This window comes from Megalobrama amblycephala, linkage group LG24, assembly GCF_018812025.1.
Source record: "Megalobrama amblycephala isolate DHTTF-2021 linkage group LG24, ASM1881202v1, whole genome shotgun sequence".
In the NCBI taxonomy this organism is placed as follows: domain Eukaryota; kingdom Metazoa; phylum Chordata; class Actinopteri; order Cypriniformes; family Xenocyprididae; genus Megalobrama; species Megalobrama amblycephala.
Window position 1 is genome coordinate 31,218,566 of NC_063067.1, and position 21,421 is coordinate 31,239,986.

The window sequence follows — 21,421 nt, forward strand, 5'->3', positions numbered from 1 at the left end:
ATGGAATTTATTACGCATAAACTAATTTTTTAACCATAATTTGAATTGGCATGTAGGCATATTTACAGACTGTTTATTGCAACTCAGAGGTGGAATGAATGCATATAATACAATTTCATTTTTAGGTGAACTATCCCTATATTTTTATTATGAAAATATTAAATACTTTTTTTTTTTAAAGAAGTGATACTCTCAATAAGAAACTATAACTGCCAGTAGGTGGGTCAGGTGAGTCATTAATTCATTTGATTCATGATAACAGCTGATTATTTCAGGAATGAAGTTAATGGCTCTCTTTATGAAGTGTGTCAATCATTTTAAAGTGTTATTTTTTCCATAACTACATAATTACATTAACATGTTAAATCGCCAACCCTGTTTTATTTATATTGATACAGTGCTCAGCGTAAATGAGTACACTCCCTTTGAAAAGTAACATTTTTAACAATATCTCAATGAACACAAAAACAATTTCCAAAATGTTGACAAGACCAAGTTTAATATAATATCTGTTTAACTTATAACATGAAAGTAAGATTAATAATATAACTTAGAGAACAAAATTTTCAGTTTTACTCAGATTAGGGTGATGCAAAAATGGGTACACCCCACTGAAAGTCTCTGGAGCAAAGCTAAATTTTAGACTACAAATGTCTAATTTAACAAGAATTCAACCACAGGTGAGTCTAATTATTCATTACACAGGTGTCCAGCAGACAGTTGACTATAAAAGGGTGTTAAAACCCCATTTCATGCTGTCAGCAATGGCACCACATGGAAGAGAAATGTCACAAGACCTGAGAAAGAAAATAATTTCTTTACACCAGAAAGGTGAAGATCAGCAAATCTTTACTTATTAGTCAGAATACTGTAGCAAAATTGGTACAAAAATCTAAAAAAGATGGAACTGCAACCATCTCACAGAGACGTCCAGGTCGTCCACGGAAGTTAACACCTCGACAGGAGCGTCTTCTGATGAGAAGGGTTGAAGAAAATCGGCATGCAAGTTAACTGCAGTTATCTAAAGAAGTAGAAAGCCAAACTGGAGTGACTATTTCCCGTGACACAATACAGCGTACACTGCAGAGGAGCCTCTCACCACGAAAGAAGCCTCTCCTAAAGCCCAGGCACAAAAAAGCCCGCCTAGAGTTTGCCAGGGCCCATGCTGACAAAGATGAAGACTACTGGGACTCTATACTCTGGAGTGATGAGACCAAGATAAATGTTTTTGGAACTGATGGCTTCAAAACTGTATGGCATCGCAAAGGTGAGGAACACAAAGAAAAATGCATGGAGCCTACAGTGAAGCATGGTGGTGTCAGTGTCCTTATGTGGGGCTGCATGAGTGCTGCTGGTGTCAGGAGCTGCATTTCATTGATGGCATCATGAATTCACAGATGTACTGCTCTATACTGAAAGAGAAGATGCTACCATCATTCCGTGCCCTTTTCCAACATGACAATGTTCCTAAACACACATCTAAGGCCACTGTTGGATTTCTGAAGAAGAACAGGGTGAAAGTGATTCAGTGGCTCCTGATCTGAACCCATTCGAACACCTATGGGAGCATCACTCTCCATCCAGCATCCAGTCTCTAAAAGAGGTCATTCTTGAAGAATGGAAAAAGATAGATGTTGCAAAATGTCGCCAACTTGTTCATTCCATACCTAGAAGACTTGGTGCTGTCATGAAAAATAATGGAGGCCATACAAAGATGTAGTAGTTTTTGTTGTGGGGTGTACTCATTTTTGCATCACCCTAATTTGAGTAAAACTGAAAAATGTGTAATCTAAGTTATTTTATTAACCTTACTTTCATGTTATAAGTTAAACAGATGTTATATAAAACTTAGTCTTGTCAACATTTTGGAAATTGTTTTTGTGTTCATTGAGATATTGTTTAAAATGTTACTTTTCAAAGGGGGTGTACTCATTTACGCTGAGCGCTGTAAATAAAATAAGTGGATGTTTCATAACTGTACCTCTCACACTTGGATCCAGCATAGCCAGGCATACACAGACACTGCATTTGATTGGGCCTCTCCACACAGCGAATGGCAAAACTGATAACAAGACCAAACAGACAACATCCTTTACTCTGAGAATGAGGCATGCTGGGATATCCAGCACTGGTTGAAAACTAAAAAAAACCCAGGAAACTGAAGGAAACTAAGTTTGAGAAGAACAGGAAACAGTAAATTAGTTGTTGAAATGATGAAATGGAGCACTGACTTGTTTGAAGAAACTTGCAGCGGGCAGGGGCAGCTGGAGCAGGACACCGCATGGCCATCCACTGTGTTGTTACCGTGAAAACCGCCCTGGCACTTCTCACAGTGGTTTCCAGCAGTATTGTGCCGGCAGTTCTGTGTATAAAGATTTAAACTTTCAGTAAATGCCTAACTGAACCTCTGAGTTTTCCATTCTTGGATTTACGAGTTTGTTTTCCATGACGTTTGACATTTTACTATACCCAGTGGAATGTGCAACAGCAATATATCGCCCATGTTGAAGTCTGTAATGTGATTTATATATGACTTAGGGGCTGAACTCACCATGCATATCCCAGAGCCATCCAGACACTGATCAGAGTGACCGTTACAGTTGCAGGGGACGCATTTTCCGAGGAACAGCCCTTTAGTGTCTCTGTAGTAGCCTGGAGCACATTGCTGAGAGAAGGAGATGAAGAAATTGACATGTTAACAATACCCAGTTTGAACAACTGCACAATATTCTCTTTTTAATAATTACTTGTATTGTGCTACTCTGTATTTCTGATGGGATGGGAATCGTGGAAGTGAACCACTATTGATGACGTACGATTCGACAAAACCGCGTGTTTGTGTCCGCCTTTCCTAACAAGCCTGACTGACGCACTGCAAGCAGAGAGAATGCATTTCTCATTTCGGCTCGCCTTCAGCAGAAATTGACTCCTGCATTCTTTTGAACATTTGCTGCACATTCACAGCAGATAGACACAAGCACTGTTATGTGCCGGCACTGATGCAAACGCACCGCGGTTCGGACCAAATAATAATATGTGAACTAGAGTTGTCAAAAATATTGATATTTCAATATGTATCGATACTGAAATATCTGAAACGCTTCCAATACTCCTTTTCTGCAGTATTGGTACACGAATTTAGAGTTTGACACACACCCATCTCCTATCAACTCACTCGTCTCAGTCGTTCCGGTTTTAGTAGTGCTTGTGTTGCGCCAAATTTTCACATTCACGCCAATTCACGCGCACCACAATAGAAGTGCCGCACACATAAAGCCACATCTCAAACAGCTCACGAGTACCAAATTGAGTTGTTTTTCGTGTCATTTCACTCTTAAATGCTCAAATACACACACTAATATGTCAAAATGTCCATCTTGGCTAGCATTCAGGTAAATACAGACAGTTTGGGAAAATAAGTAGTTGAGAAAGATAGCGCATGTTGTGTAACAGTATATTGGATCTGTGCATAAGCTCTTAAAGTGACAGCAGCCTAATAAACCTAATAAAAATTTTGGTTCCAAAATGCAATAAAAGCCATTTAAAAAAAAAAAATAATAATTAGTTTCCACCAAAATCAGTATTGTATCTGGTCGGTATTGAAAAGTCATTTATTAATTTTGCACATAATGTGATATCCGTCGTGTTATTCTGTCATGTTTTCTCCCTTTCTTTCCAAAACGCGAAAAACGCCAGTCTCCTTTTTCTGCAGAATGCGATATATCCGCTCAACCAATCACAGCGCTCCATTCCACACACTGTAAACAGGCGGCGCTCTGAATACACCCATCTGCTTTGTACTTTGTGATCAACAAAAACATAAAAATGAATGATTTTGACGGCATTGATGAACCTGTTCAATGAAACGCAAGTCATTTACGTGAGGAGATTCAGATGATGAGGCACTCGATAAAGCTGTTGCTTGTTCCACGACAGCATCAAACTTCTGTCACGCTCCCCAAAACTGAATCATGGACAGTTTTTAAAAGCCGTTTTTAATACCAGTGTACTCTGTAAATGTGTTTATTTTAACTGTACGGTGGCGCCAGATACTCTTTAATCTGTAATGACAAATGGAGACATAATTAATTTATAACATTAACAAGATGACTCGTTGAAATCATTTTGGGAGCGACGACTGCATGTATTTTTAGTCAAATGCCTGAATATAAGATTAGTATTGACAAAGTTCAGAGGCTTTCATATACGTGGATCAACTTACTTTGTTGTGCATTTTCAATATGAAAAATGACTTTTATATTGATGGATTAATTGCATTTTGAAAAAAAGTGTCATGGATTAATTGCATTTTGGAAAAAAAGTGTCATGGATTTATTGCATTTTGGGGAAAAAATTATCCCTTTTTATAATAAACCTTTGAAAATCAAAATCTAGATTTGAATTTGTAATGTTTTTATAACCAAAAGATGCTATGTGGAAGTTTGAAACAGAAAATAGTGGTTTTCATCTTGCCGCTTTCTTGATAAAGAAAACACCTTTTTACTCAAATTAATCAAAATGGATTTATAACGTTATGGAACCAAATTCTTCATATATTTACTTTATTTAAATTCTGTATCGTTTCTTAACTGAACACTACTGTTTGACCCACGTGAAAAACTTAAAGCAATATTTATTTAATTATTCTCTTTATTCTAATCTAATTTACTTCTGCTATTGTTTGCAAATTGTTTATTTGTTCATATTTTATTACTGACTGTTTACTGGTCTTTTTTGTGTATATTTTACTTTCAAATAAAGCCTCCATGTGCTGTGTGAAAGCTATTGCAGCAGAATTACTCAAATTATCAAAAATGTAATAAAAATATCTGTATGGCAGTTTTTCCTGTGGTATCGAAAATAGTACTGAATATTGATATTTTTCAAGGTATCGTATCAAAGTTAGAAACTCCAGTATCATGACAACACTAATATGAACACAGGGGAAGAGAGGAGCAATCAAACTCTGGTTCAGATCAAGCAATATTCACACAGATCCTCTAAAAGGCATCAAGTTACAGAATAGATGTGTTTGTTAAAGCACACTACCTGACAGGAGTCTCCTAGATAGTGTCCTGGGCACAGACAAATTTCAACATTGTTGGCGTGGCGTCCAGAGGGCCGGTTCTCCGCCACCTCCAGCACAGCAGCGCGCAGCGACACGGACAGGGCGGACTGAGAGTGCAGCGCTCTGATCTGCAGGGACTCCAGCGCCACCAACACCATCATTAACTCCTCACGGGACACAGAGTTCCCAGTCTGAGCGTGCCTGAAACTCTCCTTTAAATGAGAAAGAGGAAAGTTGAGCTACAACAGCTGAGGAATTATTTTGTGCACTCATACAAACAATTCAGTTTGTTCATGTCTGAAGACCATATTCCTTTTTTTTTGTAGTATTTGTTACTCATTTCCTCACCTCCACCAGGTGGACGATCCCCTCATGAGGGTCTTCAGGAGAGGAATACTCTCTTTCCATGTACACCAGAGTCATCTGATTCCCCTGTACACACACAGACATACACACACAAAGATTTTCAATAAGGCTGAACTTCAACTTTATGTATAGATTCTAAATAAACTTGACAGAGGGAGAGTCTACGCTGGTACCTTGAGTATAATGTCCGGTCGTATGGTCTCGACCATCAGAAAAGCATCACCTCGCATCGTCTGGGTGTGCAAGCGGTAGCGCAGATAGCCGCCGTAGGCCGACACCTACACATACACATGGGAAAGAGAACACAAAATCAACCTATTATGCTTTCTTACATTTTCAACTTTCTTTGTGTAAAAAGGTCTGCAAAAGCACAAAGTAAACGTCACAATATTCCTCATTTAAAGGGGTCATGAACTGCATTTTTAAAAAAATTATTTTATGTTTCCTGAGATGCACTTATAATGTTAGTTTGATTCTTACAAAAAAAATTGTGTCATCATTTAGAAATAAAAGGCCATTTTCTACCCTGATTTTAGCCTCTGATTTGAACGCTCTGTTTTAAGGGGCGTGTCTTCTGTGAGACTTCAGTGTAAACGCCCACTGGCTGTGATTGGCTAACATCCTTGCATATAAAATAAGTATTACATGTGGAACTCTCTCAAAAACTTTTACTATGTTTTTACTATTACAGCTGTCGATATTAACTAATCGTGAAAAGTGTCGATTATAATATTATATTTATGTGATGAGCATTTTAGCCGATGACAGACATGTCTGTAGATTGCATGAATGCAGTGATCTCGTCATTGCAACTCGATTTCTGCACTCTCACGAATGCTTTCATCAAGACTAACAGTGCAAACATGATGTACATAAGAGATTCATTATGCATCATTGATAATAACGGGAGTTTTGGCAAGAGTCCAGAACTCAGTCACTGATTGACAGCTCCAGCAATTATAAAGGGAGCGTTCTTTGATCGCTTTCTGTATATAATTTAATCACAATTTAAATAACAGATTGTAAGAGAAACAATGTTAATTTGACTGTTTAGTCATTGGTTTGATTTACTGACGCATAAACAGAAATAAAGATTTTGAAACAAAGAAAATCTGACTGTACATTAGGGCTGGGTAAAAAATACTGATTTCTTGATTTTAATTGATTCTCATTTTTACGAACCGATATCGATTCTTAAATCCCAAGAATTGATTAGTCTGTTTTCAGTTGATGAATGAGCGGAATATGTAGCGCCTCCCGTCCAATAAATCACAATAATCTTTGTGCTTTGTTACTTTTGATATGAAGCAAAGTCTCAGATTTCAAATGACGTCCATCTTATTATGAGATTCAAAAAATAAATACCGTTTTGGCGCTGTTTAATGTGGCGTGACAGATCGCTTTAGCGCCTCAGTTAAAGAGAAGCATGTGATCATCCTCTCCTCCGCTTTAATACCAGTTACAGCACGAAATAAACATGAACATCTGAAGGTACGTTAAAATATACAGTACAACTTACTGAAATCGTATCATGTCTCGTGTAATCGCTCAATCAGTGTTTCAACCTCGGAAAGATGTCAATAAAACAGTGTCACGTAACGTCACATTCACCTCCGAAAAACACATTCAGTGACCATAAACTCATTAGTCAGCTAGAAAAGTGAACTCTAGAAAGCAACATTCTGATAAATATAGCTATGCACTGTTACATATTCATTAATGTTCTTCAATATTTAATACATGTTTGAATAAATCAGTTTTGACAGCCACAATTTAAATGTTTATATTTCCAAAAAACGAATTGGAGTAGAAATATGATTATGTAATTCTAAACTTGATTCATAATAAAAACATCATTGAGTGTAATTTAAGTGTTTGTATATAAATAAGTTAATTTAACCTTCAATATTATTATAGTAGTACCAACTGACTTACATATAGTTTATGGCATTAGTTGAGAGATTTTTTTCCTCTAGAAAATTTGCCATGTACTGTAACTGAAATACTACATCCAAAATAATCGATATCGAATCGAAATCGTAATTGTAATCAAATCGAAAGCATGTGAATAGTAATCGAGTCGTGAAAATTGTGTCAATACTCATCCCTACTGTACATGAATCATTATATCAGAATTCACTGGTCACAGATCAGGCATTAGAGTGAACACATTACTTACATGTTGTTGCATTACTGTCCAGTCCATATCTTACAGTAAAAGTCCACAGTGAAATGCACCAAACAAAAAAATAATGCCCTACTGAGACATTCACATAGTTGAAAATAAATAACCACTTTCCTAGCATTAGGATCCTTTGGAAGGTAATGTTATTATTAGTCCAGTGATCCTGTATCTCTCTACTCTCCTTCTCATCTCACTAACGCACCAGTAGGAGGGGCCAAAGCCAAATATGCAATGATGTAGAAGCAGTTGATGATTTTCTTCTGTTGAGGGGGTCTAGCGTCGCACTATTACGTCATAATGTGACAAAATCCAAAATGAGTAACTTTCAGAGCTTGGTTTCATGTATAGCTGTTTTTGGACAAACAAGGAAGTTTGAGTTCTGAAACTTAGAAGATGTTTTATAGTACAATGACCTCTTGAGTGTCAAAAGATCAAGGAAAATTTGAAGATTTTGAGATGCAAAAGCCGCTAAATGCCACCTCTGTCAAAAATGAGATAATGATGAATGCTCTCCGCACATAGTATACATTCATCAAATATTTTCGCTTCAAATCCGCTAAATCCCAGCATCAGCCCATTCAGAAATACCAGTTCGCTGGCAGAAACCGCTAAACGCCACTTCCTTTTGTCAGCAAAAGTCCACAGAAGAACCAATAGAAAGATGCAAATCGAATCATATGATTTCAAGATGAATGACGGTGTGCATATGAGCGGCTTTCAATTGCAGAGCAGCAATTTTTTATCATGTTTTGTCTATCATTACAAAGACAGGATTTTGCAAGTGCCTTTAGCTGCTGTAAAACTGACAGAAACAGACATTTTACTGTGCCTTGTTGCCCAAAAAACAAACAAACAAACAAAAAAAAACATGGACTAGCTAGTTCCCTATCATGGGAACTGTCGACGCTACGTCATATGCAAGTCATTATGCAAGTCATTTCAGGTCATTATTATGTGATTCTTTTGTCTTCTCAGATGAGAATGGACCCATTGTTCATGATGATTCACACCTCCACGCATACTGTGTTTCTTGACAAAAAGTGTCTTACAAAAACTAAATCAATATATTGTTTTATATGAAGGAGTAGGCAGCATAATTTTTACATAATTCTGAAGCAAAAACTCTAGTCTACAATCTCCAATACCCAGAAGTCTTGTGAACACAGATTTAATATACTTTTTTTGGCCTTATTTCAGTGACTTAGTTTTTTGTTTTTTCAATAACCACGCATAAACATTATTCCTTCAAAAATACAAACATGTACATACATGTTCCTCACATATTATGGTAGCCTAGTTTGTGCTGAATACAGTGTAATGACACTTTTGTCATTTATATGTTTATGAACAACTGAAAAAAGCACAAATGTCAGGGCATGTCAAAACTTCTCCAGCCCCAGATCAGCCTCAGACTCCAGAGGGTTAAAGTGAAATTACTGAACCTAAACGCAGGAGCCTGGTAAAAATTGCTAATTTAAAAGAAAAGATGTCAGATGGACTTAGAGGTTTTTGCAATGGAACTCTTCATTTGATTTCTCAATTCATGACACCTTTAAATAATTTTGCATATGCAAAATAAAGGGGGTGGGCCCTGGTTGAATTAGTTAGTAGTGTGCTGAAATTCACGGTTACGGTAAGGGGGTGCGACATCCACAATATGCACAAAGCGGTTGACCAATCACAACACACTGGTCCAATCGATGTGCGAAAAATAATGTGTTTTTTGCCATTCAAGCATGAAGACCTATTCTGGTAGACCCCAAAACAAAATCAAGACTTTGAAAAAGGGAATAATATGGCCTCCTTAAGACAAGAATTCCTGAGTCAACAAAAGACTGCACTAAGCCTGCATTTAATCTGAAACTTGGCATCAACATTCAGCACCAGACCAAACAAGGTGTGCATGAGTTATCAGATTATATTGTTTGTCTGACCCTCATGTTTCCTGTAGCTTTAATGTGAGCTATCTGATGAAGACTCAGCTGTCTGTCTGGCCCCTTACTGTCTAACCCATAAGCTTGGTTGAAACATATGTCACAGCAGCTGCCATGACGTCACAATATAGTGATGAGAGCACCTTTAAAGTCTAGGTATCGAAGATCCGAGCACAGATATGCATGACTGAATTTGTCCTGCTCTGAATATCACGAATTGTTGTGGACTCACTTTATCGCCGAGGTAAGTGCGAGGAGCTTGCCAGTGGAGGTCCTGAGAAGACGTCAGGTACATCACTCAGATCGGCCTCCACCAGATCTTGATCGAGATACGTGGACACGGGCACTTCCTGTCTGTCACTCCTCAAAAGGACCCAGCCAGCCATGTCCATGATCTGTAGGAGTGGGCGAATCAAAGCAAAAATATAAAGTAAAGTTTTACACCAGTCAGATTTAATTTTCACAAACCTTGCATGTAGCCAGTGACGGCAATTCAATAGACAGATGGTTAAATATGATTATTATGACACTATACTGTGGCTGGAGATTCAACAGTAGTGAACGGAGGTGTATATGTGCATGCCTAAAGCTGACTGAATTCATTATTTGTTAAACAACAGGTCTTTATCTTTGGGTCAGTACCTCACTCCTCCGTTTGTCAGAGCTGTGGCAGCGGTCAGTGGCTCCAAAGCAGAAGCACTTGGTGCAGCCTTTAGCATTAGTGGGGTCCAAATGGAACGTTCCCAGTTTGCACTGGTCACAACGAGAGCCTTCCACATTTTCCTGAGAGTGACGACACATCATTGATTTAACAGAGATGATGAGGATGTTTCGAGAGAAAACTGATACATAAATTCATTCACAAATAATATGAGGAAGAGCCACCTTGCATAAACAGCGTCCGGTGAAGGAGTCACACACATCTATCTCAGTTCCTGCCTCGCTGCAGTCACATGGTCTGCAGTTGGGGTATCCATAGAAACCTGGGGCACATTTGTCACACTGACGGCCAACAATGTTGTTCTTGCACCTGTGGAGAGAGTAATGTGCTTTGGCATGGTGCAAATAGCATGAAGTATGTAGAGGTATGTGCCAGCCAACACTCTAGGATGATGGGATGCCTGTAGTTCCTACTCATTGGTATGAAATGTGACAATGTCCTGTGGAATTCCACAGAACTAATTGCAAAACTTATTGTGAGCATGTGAAGATCCAAAATATGGGCATTATACTCAACCAGACCAAGTCCAAATAACAAGCTCTTGGCTTTTCTCTAATGGCAGTGACACACCAAGTCGACGGTCGGCCTTCGGCCAACGGTGAGCATCTGTTGGGCTAGTTTTTGTGGTGTGTTCCACATGTAGGCTCTAATCGGCGGGAGTTCGCGTCTGGCTGCCGTCATCAGCATGATTGATATTCAAAATGGTACGTAAGCAGTGCTTTGTTTATGGTTTGTACATTACAGTCCAAAAGTTTGGAACCACTAAGATTTTTAATGTTTTTAAAAGAAGTTTCGTCTGCTCACCAAGGCTACATTTATTTAATTAAAAATACAGTAAAAAACAGTAATATTGTGAAATATTATTACAATTTAAAATAACTGTTTTCTATTTGAATATATTTGACAAAGTAATTTATTCCTGTGATGCAAAGCTGAATTTTCAGCATCATTACTCCAGTCTTCAGTGTCACATGATCCTTCAGAAATCATTCTAATATGCTGATCTGCTGCTCAACAAACATTTAATGTGTACAATTGTACAAAATATTTGTGTACAATATTTTTTTTCAGGATTATTTGATGAATAGAAAGTTCAAAAGAACAGTGTTTATCTGAAATCTAATCTTTTGTAACATTATAAATGTCTTTACTGCCACTTTTGATTGATTTAATGCATCCTTGCTGAATAAAAGTATTCATTTCTTTAATTTCTTTTCAAAAAAATAAAAATAAAAATTCTTACTGACCCCAAACTTTTGAACGGTAGTGTATAATGCTACAGAAGCTTTGTATTTCAGATAAATGCTGTTCTTTTGAACTTTCTATTCATCAAGGAATCCTGAAAAAAAAAGTACACAACTGTTTTCAACATTGAAAATAATCATAATCAATGTTTCTTGAGCAGCAGATCAGCATATTAGAATGATTTCTGAAGGATCATGTGACACTGAAGACTGGAGTAACGATGCTGAAAATTCAGCTTTGCATCACAGGAATAAATGACTTTGTCAAATATATTCAAATAAAAACAGTTATTTTAAATTGTAATAATATTTCACAATATTACTGTTTTTTACTGTATTTTTAATTAAATAAATGTAGCCTTGGTGAGCAGACGAAACTTCTTTTAAAAACATTAAAAATCTTAGTGGTTCCAAACTTTTGGACTGTACTGTATATCTGCAGTCCTAGTTTCGGTTTCCCTTTTTGAATGACGAAAATATTTCCTTACACGCAGGCGCAAAACGCCTAATGCTAATCGACCCTTCTCCAGGAGTTTGATTGACAGGCGATCTAACCAATCATAATGCCGAATCCGCCATTTCGTCTGACAAAGCAGTCAGGGGAGTTAGCAGATCAATGTAGGTGGACTTGAACCTGAAAAATGGTGTGTGCTGACGTCTTTCCACGATTGAAACAACATTCCTTATGATGTTCAGCTTGTCGGACATAGCAACAGTAACTAAAGGGGGCGGGTCTGTTCGAGCACAGCTTTCTGTCACCTCTAGTTCTTTGACGTAGACTTGGTGTGTCGTGGCCTTAAAACTTTCTTTCCAACTATACCTAACCAAACTGCCATAGTTATTTTTCATTTATCCAGTTATATTTAATGAACATGACCTCAATGGATGACGCATGAACAGTTATAATTTATGTGCAGGGATGACCGGTGAAATTCTTCAGCTCACAGTCGCTGGAGATCAAATCCTGCATCCCTGTGGATTTTAAACACTGCCTAATGAGGAGACGGTGCGGCTAATTCACTGAAATAAAATCTCCTAAAAATAAATACCTCTGGAATTCCTGCACTTAATCCTTATATAGACAGTATTGTTATAACCAGAGACAGTGGTTCATAATATCAGTCCTTCAAGCAGCGCTTCAGAGAAAAAAAGTTTGGCTCAGGCATAAAAGGTCAGTTGTAAACAATCCATTGACTCAATTCCAATCCAAATGAATCGACTTTAAACACCAGACACGTTTAGTCTCACAAATATCATGAACTTGTCCAGGGCATATTTCACCACGAAATCAAAAGAACAAAATAACAAATTACAATGGTCCTTTTTTCATTGGACCATTAATTTTCTTTAATTGTACAATTATTTCTATATATAAAATGAAGCACATTTTCACCAATTTTCATTTTACTCATTTACTAGTTCATATAAATAAAACAATTAGCCATTTTGCCTATAAATGAAGAGAACGAGCACGGGATTCAACTTAAAGGGTTAGTTCACACAAAAATGAAACCCGTGAGACCTTCGTTCAACTTCGGAATAAAAATTAAGATATTTTTGATGAAATCCCAGATGCCTCTCAAAGTTATTCCCAATTTTAAGGCCCAGAAAAGGTAGAAAAGACCATGTTTTTGTACGCAAAAACGCATTCTGGCGTAGAACCCGGAAGCGCTGCACTGTGTTTACAATGTCAATAGCATAGGAGACTGACAGGGAAGAGAAGAAATTGTTGAATAAAGTTGTTATTCTTGTTTTGTTTTTGCATGCAAAAAGTATTCTCATCGCTTCATAACATTAACTGTAGTCACGTGGACTAAAGATGTCTTTACTACCTTTCTGGGACTTGAAATTGGTTATGACATTGCTGTCTATAGGGATGTCAAAACCGACATTCCTCAGGCAGACTGAATTTCAAATCACATATTCATAAAAGTTCAGATCCTTAAAAAAGGTCAACCTCATGAGTATCATGGCCAAAACATGCAGTATATGTGTGTGTGTGTGCCCTGCTGTTCTGTACCTGCACTGGCCGTTGTGTGTGTCACAGCTGATGTCCAGTGAAGTCACTCCAGGCCTGGAGCAGTTGCACATCTCACACCCCACCAGAGGGTGGCAGCCAAACGTCTGGGGTTCACAGGTGACACATTCCGGCTGCAGGGTCCGTGGAGGACAGATGCACTCACCTGTGACAGGCTCGCACAGACGTGTACCGCAGTTACATGCTAGAGAGAAAACGAAAACAACATCAATCAATCCATCAATCAGTCAATCCATCGTCCCACCATGTGGCAGATGATACTCACGTTTGCAGTTTGGGAAGCCGTAGTATCCCGTGGCACACTGGGAACAGTCTCGGCCAATCACGTTGGGTTTGCACATGCACTGTCCACCGAAGGTCTCGCAGGTGTCGCTCTCCGCACCCACCTCGTGACAGCCGCAGGGCACAGCACCGTTATTAAAGAACGCAGACAGAGACACGGCAGAGCTACGGCAAAACGGAGAGGCTGTGGAAGGGCTGAGAAGAGAGAGGGATGTTAGGATGGAGAGCAGTCTAATAATGTTATAGCAGACTATGTGCATGAACATATGTGCATTTTGTTTTGGGGGGGGGGGGGGTTTGCCTAGGTAAGACAGTTAGTTGACAGGAAGCGAATTGGGAGAGAGAGGGGAAGGGATCATGAAAGGTCCAAGAGCCGGGACTCGAACTCAGGTCGCCTGAAACGCAACCGCACTATGCATCGACACGCTGCCCACAAGGCTACTGCCGCAGACCATTTTTACATATTTGTGTCATTTTCTCTGTTTTTTCAAAATGAATGAATTATCTAAATTTAAAACTATAAAAATACTAATGTTTTATAATACAATATAATAATAAAATATATAATTTATAATAAAATAATAACTAATATAATCTTTAGTAAATCTCTCTCTCTCTCTCTATATATATATATATATATATATATATATATATATATATATATATATATATATATTTTTTTTTTTTTTTTTTTTTCCAGTCGTTTTTACATTAATTTTTTTATTGAGATAGGACAGTTAGTTGACAGGAAGAGAATTGGGAGAGAGAGAGGGGAAGAGATCGGGAAAGGTCCACGAACCGGGACTCGAACCCGGGTAGCCGTGTCAACGTGCTGCCCACTAGGCTATTGGCCGACCATTTTTGCATATTTAATTGTGTCATTTTCTCTGTTTTTCCATTTAAATTATTTATATCAATTTAAAAAACTCTAAAAACACTAATATTTAAACAATACTGTTAAATATAGTCTTTAGCATATGTTTTGATGCCTAAATTCACTTCATTTTAGTATTATTTATATACTATTTTACTATTATAGTATTTATTCACATTGTGAATTAGCTTTTATTTTCATATTTTTAGTTTTTATTTTAATTTTAGTTTAAGTTTAGACATTATGTTATGTGCTTTTGTCAGTTTTATTAGTTTTTTTTTGTGCTTTTCTTAATATTGCTCTCTATCTTTAATTTATTTTTATTTCAGTGTTAGTAATTTTAGTACTTAAACATATTTTTTTTCAGTTAGTTGCCAAGTAAACATTTTCATTTTTTAAGTAACTGTTTTTTTATGTTTATATTTTTCATCCATTTATAAAAATAGCATCTAATTTTAATATCCATCTTAGAATTACAAGGTTCTGTCTGCATTCTGAGCAGTTTTGAGATATTGAGTTTCAAAGTTCTTGCATTCCACACTCCTTTGTAGATAGAACCTTTTTGTTTTCTAAAAAAGTCTTTAAAAAAAAATCACATAATGTAAAAAAGTTGTCACAGAATAAGAATATGTGAATAACTCAATTTTGACAAAAATGGAAGATAGAACCTTATAACTCCAAGGTGACAATTTGACATTCATTCATTCATTTTTTCCTATTTTAGGCCATAACATGAAACTTTTATATCGGTGCATCCTTACACATTTCCAAATTTAGTAGTGTCATACTTGATATAAAAGCTGTTTTGTCCACAGTTGCTGATGAAGTCGTAGGATTTGTCCAGAGGCTCCTCGGACAAAAAGCTGGAGCTGTAACTGCTCTCTGGCACCACCAGCACATAGTCCTAATACACAAACACAAGAGAAAAACAAGTCCGATTATTATTGTCATTCTTGAATTCAAATGACCTTTTAGAAAATGTCATACTGACACTCACCAGCCACAGTGTCTTCCTGTCAGGAACACGCAGGGTCAGGATGACCTCATGGTCCGTCACATCCAGGATAATCTGGTTCTCTGACATAACAACACTACGACAGCCGTAACCATGTGGACAAAAGGATGCATTGATGTGGCCTGGAAAACAAAGAGTGACCATTAATTTTAGTGCTAAACATAAACTCAATAGCGAATCTGTGTGCATCTGTTTAATGCTCACCCTGCCATATGCGTCCTCCGTTGATATAGACCTGGACATTGTAAGTTGGATGCAGGGGCTGATGGTAATGCAGGATGAACACATAACGGCCCAGTGCATGTACACGTGTTGAATACACCACAGCATTCTGGGAAATCATGCAGACAAATGACCATTAAAAGACTTTTTATCAACATTCAAGCATCAGAAAGAGATGACAGGAGGCACAGGATGGATAAATGGAGGTTCATTTAAAGCAATAAACAGTACCAGATGTTGGACAGCAATAAGAGTGTAATGGGCCTGAATGGTACCTGATTAGGGTCCAGAAGCACGTGTTCACTGTTATCAGCTGCGGTTGGCGGCCTAGAGGTCATTGGTCTGTCAGAATAAAGGGAGGGATCAGGGGCTGAAGCCAGAATTGACTCCGGCACAGAAGAAGCCTGACCTTCTTTTAGGACCAGAGACTGAGGAGGATTCTGGAAACGGGATGGGATGCAGGAGCCGCTGGACAACAGAGAATATAAAACATGAACCGTTATGGAGGAGGAACCCTATTGTAGTATTAGTACTTATAACTGTAATGTAGCATATTCATATGTCATGAAACTGGTATATGTCATATGTCTAAAATTGGCAGCATTTACTGAAAGGTCAGTGCTTGCAAGGCAGTTTAATAAAATAAAATAAAATAAAATAAAATAAAATAAAATAAAATAAAATAAAATAAAATAAAATAAAATAAAATAAAATAAAATAAAATAAAATAAAATAAAATAAAATAAAATAAAATAAAATAAAATAAAATAAAATAAAATAAAATAAAATAAAATAAAATAAAATAAAATCTACTGAACAAGTGTTTGAGTTAGGGGTGTAACACATCGTAGTTGATCCGTGATCCGTTCGGACCAGGCCCCAAGGTTCGGAATGCATGTGATTCTCAGATTAACTGCAAAGTTTAACCATCATAGTGTGAAAGCTTATCATTTGCACATTTCTAAGTTTTGCCAATTTAAACATTCAAGTGATTTTAAACCATTCAAGCACAAGGAGATGCTACAGAGAACTCAAATCTGTGTTTTGAGATTTTGCACATTTTGGCTTTTCATAAAGTGTTTTTTCGCACTGAAATCGGATGTGTATCATTATAAAATAATTATATAATACCTGCTATAAATAACTGCTGCTGTCTATGTCATTAATGTTAATCAAAAAAAAACAAAAAAACACACAGCTTTAACAAAAACTAATCTATATTTAATTCATATAGTGAACACTATACATTGTCATTTTTTTACATTTAATTATTACATTTCTGTACCTAAATTCTGTACCATTATTTTATTACTGACTTTAATTTATTTTATAATTGTCTTTAATTTTTTATTCATTTTTTTTTTTTTTTGCTGATCCGAAAAATGACGTGATCCATGACTCAAAAAGCATAATAAAATAGCATAAGATCTGAACCGTGAGTTTTGTGGTCCCTTACTTTATTAAATTGTATTAATCTAATTTCTAATTTGTGAAGTTTTAGTTCTAGTTGTGTAATTTTTTATTTACATTTTTTTTGCTGATCCGAAAAATGGATCGTGATTCGTGATTCAAAAAGCATAATATGATTCATACCGTGAGTTTTATGATCCCTTGCACCACTAGTTTGAGTGTAGAAAAAGTTAGAAAATCCCGAAAATTAAAGATAAAATAGAATAAAAAATCCATAATGAAATTATCTACAAAACAATTGCTTGAGAGTAGAAAAAGTTGCACACCTAAATAAAATAATAAAATAAAATAAAATAAAATAAATCTACAAAACAAGTGTTTGAGGGTAGAAAAGTTGTACATCTGAAAATTAAAAAAAATTAAATAAAAAAAATCCAAAAAAAATCCAAAATTAAATTATCTATTAAAAAAAAACAAAAACAAAAAACAAGCGAGTGTAGAGAGTTGCACACCTAAATAAAATAAAATAAAATTCAAAATAAAATTATGTACAAAACAAGTGTTTTAGTAAAAGAGTTAGAAAAGTTGTGCACCAAAAAATTTATGATAAAATAAAAAATAAGAAAAATCTTCAAAACATTTGTTGTTGTTTTTTAAGTGTGATGCCATATGATGCAACAATCAAAAATGTTGGGATTGAAGCTGTTCACGATTCACAAGATGTCTGTGTTAGTCACCTGTCTGGAGAGAAGAGACCATGCGTGCTGATGCAGTGAACTCTGGGCTTCAGGTACTCCATGGTGAACTGAGCACGAGGGACGAGGAACACTTTGTGCTGGAGGGGAAATCCAACACACACTTGTAAAAGGCATGATTACATTGGACACAAATAGCTTTTATGGTGAATTCAAGCAGAAAAGCTTTCTCACAAGGAAGAAACTGCTTCTTCTGTCAGCAGCAATAAGCTGGATATCAGCCTCTGTGGACAGACTGAAGACCGCCACGCGCTTCATGTCATCTATAGACACCGCACGGCACAGGAAACTACACACGCACACACAGAGACACACACACGCACAGAAATCCATCAGCAAGTGTGGAAAAAAATACCAGAAAAAGACAATTAAATGGGATATGTCATCTCCTTTATTTTTTGATGAATATGTAAAAATAGCTCATTAAAAATTGTTGAGGCAGTGATGTTACATTAAACCAATAAATATCACTCATTTCACATGCAAAGTGGCTAAAAGAGGTCATATAGAAGTCTTAAAGGTATGATATCAAAAACAGCATGTTTAATTTAAAGGTGCCCTAGATTCAAAAATTGAATTTATCTTGGCATAGTTGAATAACAAGAGTTCAGTACATGGAAAAGACAAACACTGAGTTTCAAACTCCATTGCTTCCTCCTTCTTATGTAAATCTCATTTGTTTAAAAGACTTCCGGAAAACACACGGATCTCAACATAACACAGACTGTTACGTAACAGTCGGGGTGTACGCCCCAATATTTGCATATGCCAGCCCATGTTCCCAACATTATGAAAGGCATTAGACAAGGGCAGCCAGTAATGTCTGGATCTGTACAGGTGAATCAACAGACTACGTAAGCAAGAACAACAGCGAAAATGGCAGATGGAGCAATAATAACTGACATAATCCATGATAGCATGATATTTTTAGTGATATTTGTAAACTGTCTTTCTAAATGTTTCGTCTAATGTACTGTTAAATGTGGTTAAAGTTACCATCGTTTCTTACTGTATTCACGAGAGACAAGAGCCGTCGCTATTTTCATTTTTAAACACTTGCAGTCTGTATAATTCATAAACACAACTTCATTCTTTATAAATCTCTCCAACAGTGTAGCATTAGCTTTTAGCCACGGAGCACTATCAAACTCATAGAGAATCAAATATTAACATCAAAATAAATACTTTACTCACATAATTCGAAGCATGCATACAGCATGCATGACGAACATCTTGTAAAGATCCATTTGAGGGTTATATTAGCTTGTGTGAACTTTGTAAATGTGCTGTAATATAATCGAGAGCTCGTGTGGCAGGGAGCACGCGAATTAAAGGGGCGGCGCGCTGAAAAAATCAGTGCATAGTTAATGATGCCCCAAAATAGGCAGTTAAAAAAAATTTTATTTAAAAAAATCTATGGGGTATTTTGAGCTGAAACTTCACAGACACATTCAGGGGACACCTTAGACTTATATTACATCTTGTGAAAAAGCATTCTTGGGCACCTTTAATGTAAACTAAACACTGTTTTGATAAAAAAAAAAAAAAAACTTGACTAGAAATGGACCTCAGGGTGAAAACCTAAAATGCTGCAAAATTACAGAATATGACCAATGCAAGTTGAGTGAGAAAACCTGAAGCACAAAAGAGCAGGTTGAACAGAAAGGGCAGACCTGTATTTGCAGTGGAGCAGTGTGATTTGCTCTTGGTGAGTGGGTTCACCCCGTGAGTTGACAGACACTGTGAGAGTTTGAGGAGCTTGATCTTCACTGGCGTACTCGACCACCAACACATACTCTCCAGGGACAGGAACACGGCCACGCAGCTGAACGTTCATCTGAACACACAAATAGGATTTCATTTACTTATATATTAAAGGGGGGGTGTAATGCTATTTCATGCATTCTGACTTATTTACACTGTTAAAGAGTTGGATTCTCATGCTAAACATGGCCAAAGTTTCAACACACGAGTTGGATGTATAAAGGAGTATACTCTTCTGATTCCTCACAAACTTCGCCCTTTTTTCGAGTATGGGCCTTTATTATGTAATAAAGTGTGGAATTCCTTGTACGGGCACTTCTCCCGGATAAGGATGCGCACACATCGACCAGAGCGAGAGAGCAAGAGCACGTCCATCAACACGCTTTGTTCGAGTTATGGAAGCCATCGGCAGCGCTGCTCAGGACTTGCTCGAGAAAGATTTGTCACTTTGTTTTTAGACCATGAAATCAACAATGTCACCAAAGAAGTGTGTTTTTGGTTGTGAGGGAAAGATAACCTTGCTTCCCAAAGAACCCAGCGTTAAATGGAGCTGAGAGATTTGTGCTCACGCATTACATTGATGCGCTCTCGACATTTGTCATTAAGATAACCACAGAAACCAATCAAAATAAGGATAAAATCGAGTCTGAAAGTTGCAATCACTTTTTTATTGGTTAAAACGAAAGGAGAACATCTTGTGTTTTTCCGTGGCTGCTCGAGCCCTCAGGATCGGCGCTTATGGTTTCATAAACAAGGTCTAGTTCTACACTGGATTTACAGATCGTTTGAAACTAAAGGATGGAGCGGTCACAGCGATAATGATCCCGGTCATGAGTCAGATTCGCAGGTAGTGAGTAAAACTGCATCAAATGTCTGTTTTGTTGGCAATAGGCACCTATAAGTGCATATAATGTAAACAACACGAACGTAGTGAATTCATTATTCATCATTCACTATACACTATATTCATTATAGTGATTCAACATACATTTCTTTAGCTGACCATTGATAGCTTCGCTATGCAAAAGCTGCGCGTGCTCGTTACTCTTTAGCTCCGCTCACACGGCACGCCTCCAGGCGCTCGGCTGTTTTCGGAAAGACTCGGTACAGCGTATGTATCTTTTATAAATATGATAAAACTAAAGACTTTTCAGAGATATGAAGGATGCACTACTACTCTATAGGTACTCAAGATTAACATGAGATTGGCAGAAACTGTGTGTGAGACCCCTCTTTAATGTTTAAAAGTTTGGATTTGGTAAGTTTTTTATGTTTGTGAAAGAAGTCTCTTATCCTCACCAAGGCTGCATTTATTTGATCAAAAATACAGTAAACACAGTAATATTGTGAAATATATTGCAATTTATAATAACTGTTTTCTATTTGAATATATTTTAAAATGTAATTTATTTCTGTGATCAAAGCTGAATTTTCAGCACCATTACTCCAGTCTTCAATGTCACATGATCCTTCAGAAATCATTCTAATATGATGATTTGATGCTCAAGAAACATTTCTTATCAATGTTAAAAACAGTTGCGCT

General features: G+C 36.9%; 1 protein-coding gene across 1 annotated transcript in view; it reads right to left on the reverse strand.

The window, feature by feature from the left end:
* The window catches only part of lama5 (laminin, alpha 5), a 143,838-nt gene that overhangs the window by 36,467 nt on the left and 85,950 nt on the right, over positions 1-21,421 (reverse strand). Inside the window, 19 exon segments of the mRNA XM_048177262.1 lie at positions 1,982-2,062; positions 2,232-2,362; positions 2,552-2,665; positions 5,050-5,280; positions 5,417-5,500; positions 5,608-5,712; positions 9,786-9,833; positions 9,835-9,948; positions 10,196-10,336; positions 10,439-10,583; positions 13,539-13,740; positions 13,822-14,033; positions 15,501-15,616; positions 15,710-15,849; positions 15,932-16,058; positions 16,225-16,417; positions 18,097-18,194; positions 18,289-18,403; positions 19,788-19,951. Of these exon segments, the coding sequence (XP_048033219.1) occupies positions 1,982-2,062; positions 2,232-2,362; positions 2,552-2,665; positions 5,050-5,280; positions 5,417-5,500; positions 5,608-5,712; positions 9,786-9,833; positions 9,835-9,948; positions 10,196-10,336; positions 10,439-10,583; positions 13,539-13,740; positions 13,822-14,033; positions 15,501-15,616; positions 15,710-15,849; positions 15,932-16,058; positions 16,225-16,417; positions 18,097-18,194; positions 18,289-18,403; positions 19,788-19,951 (2,561 nt within the window).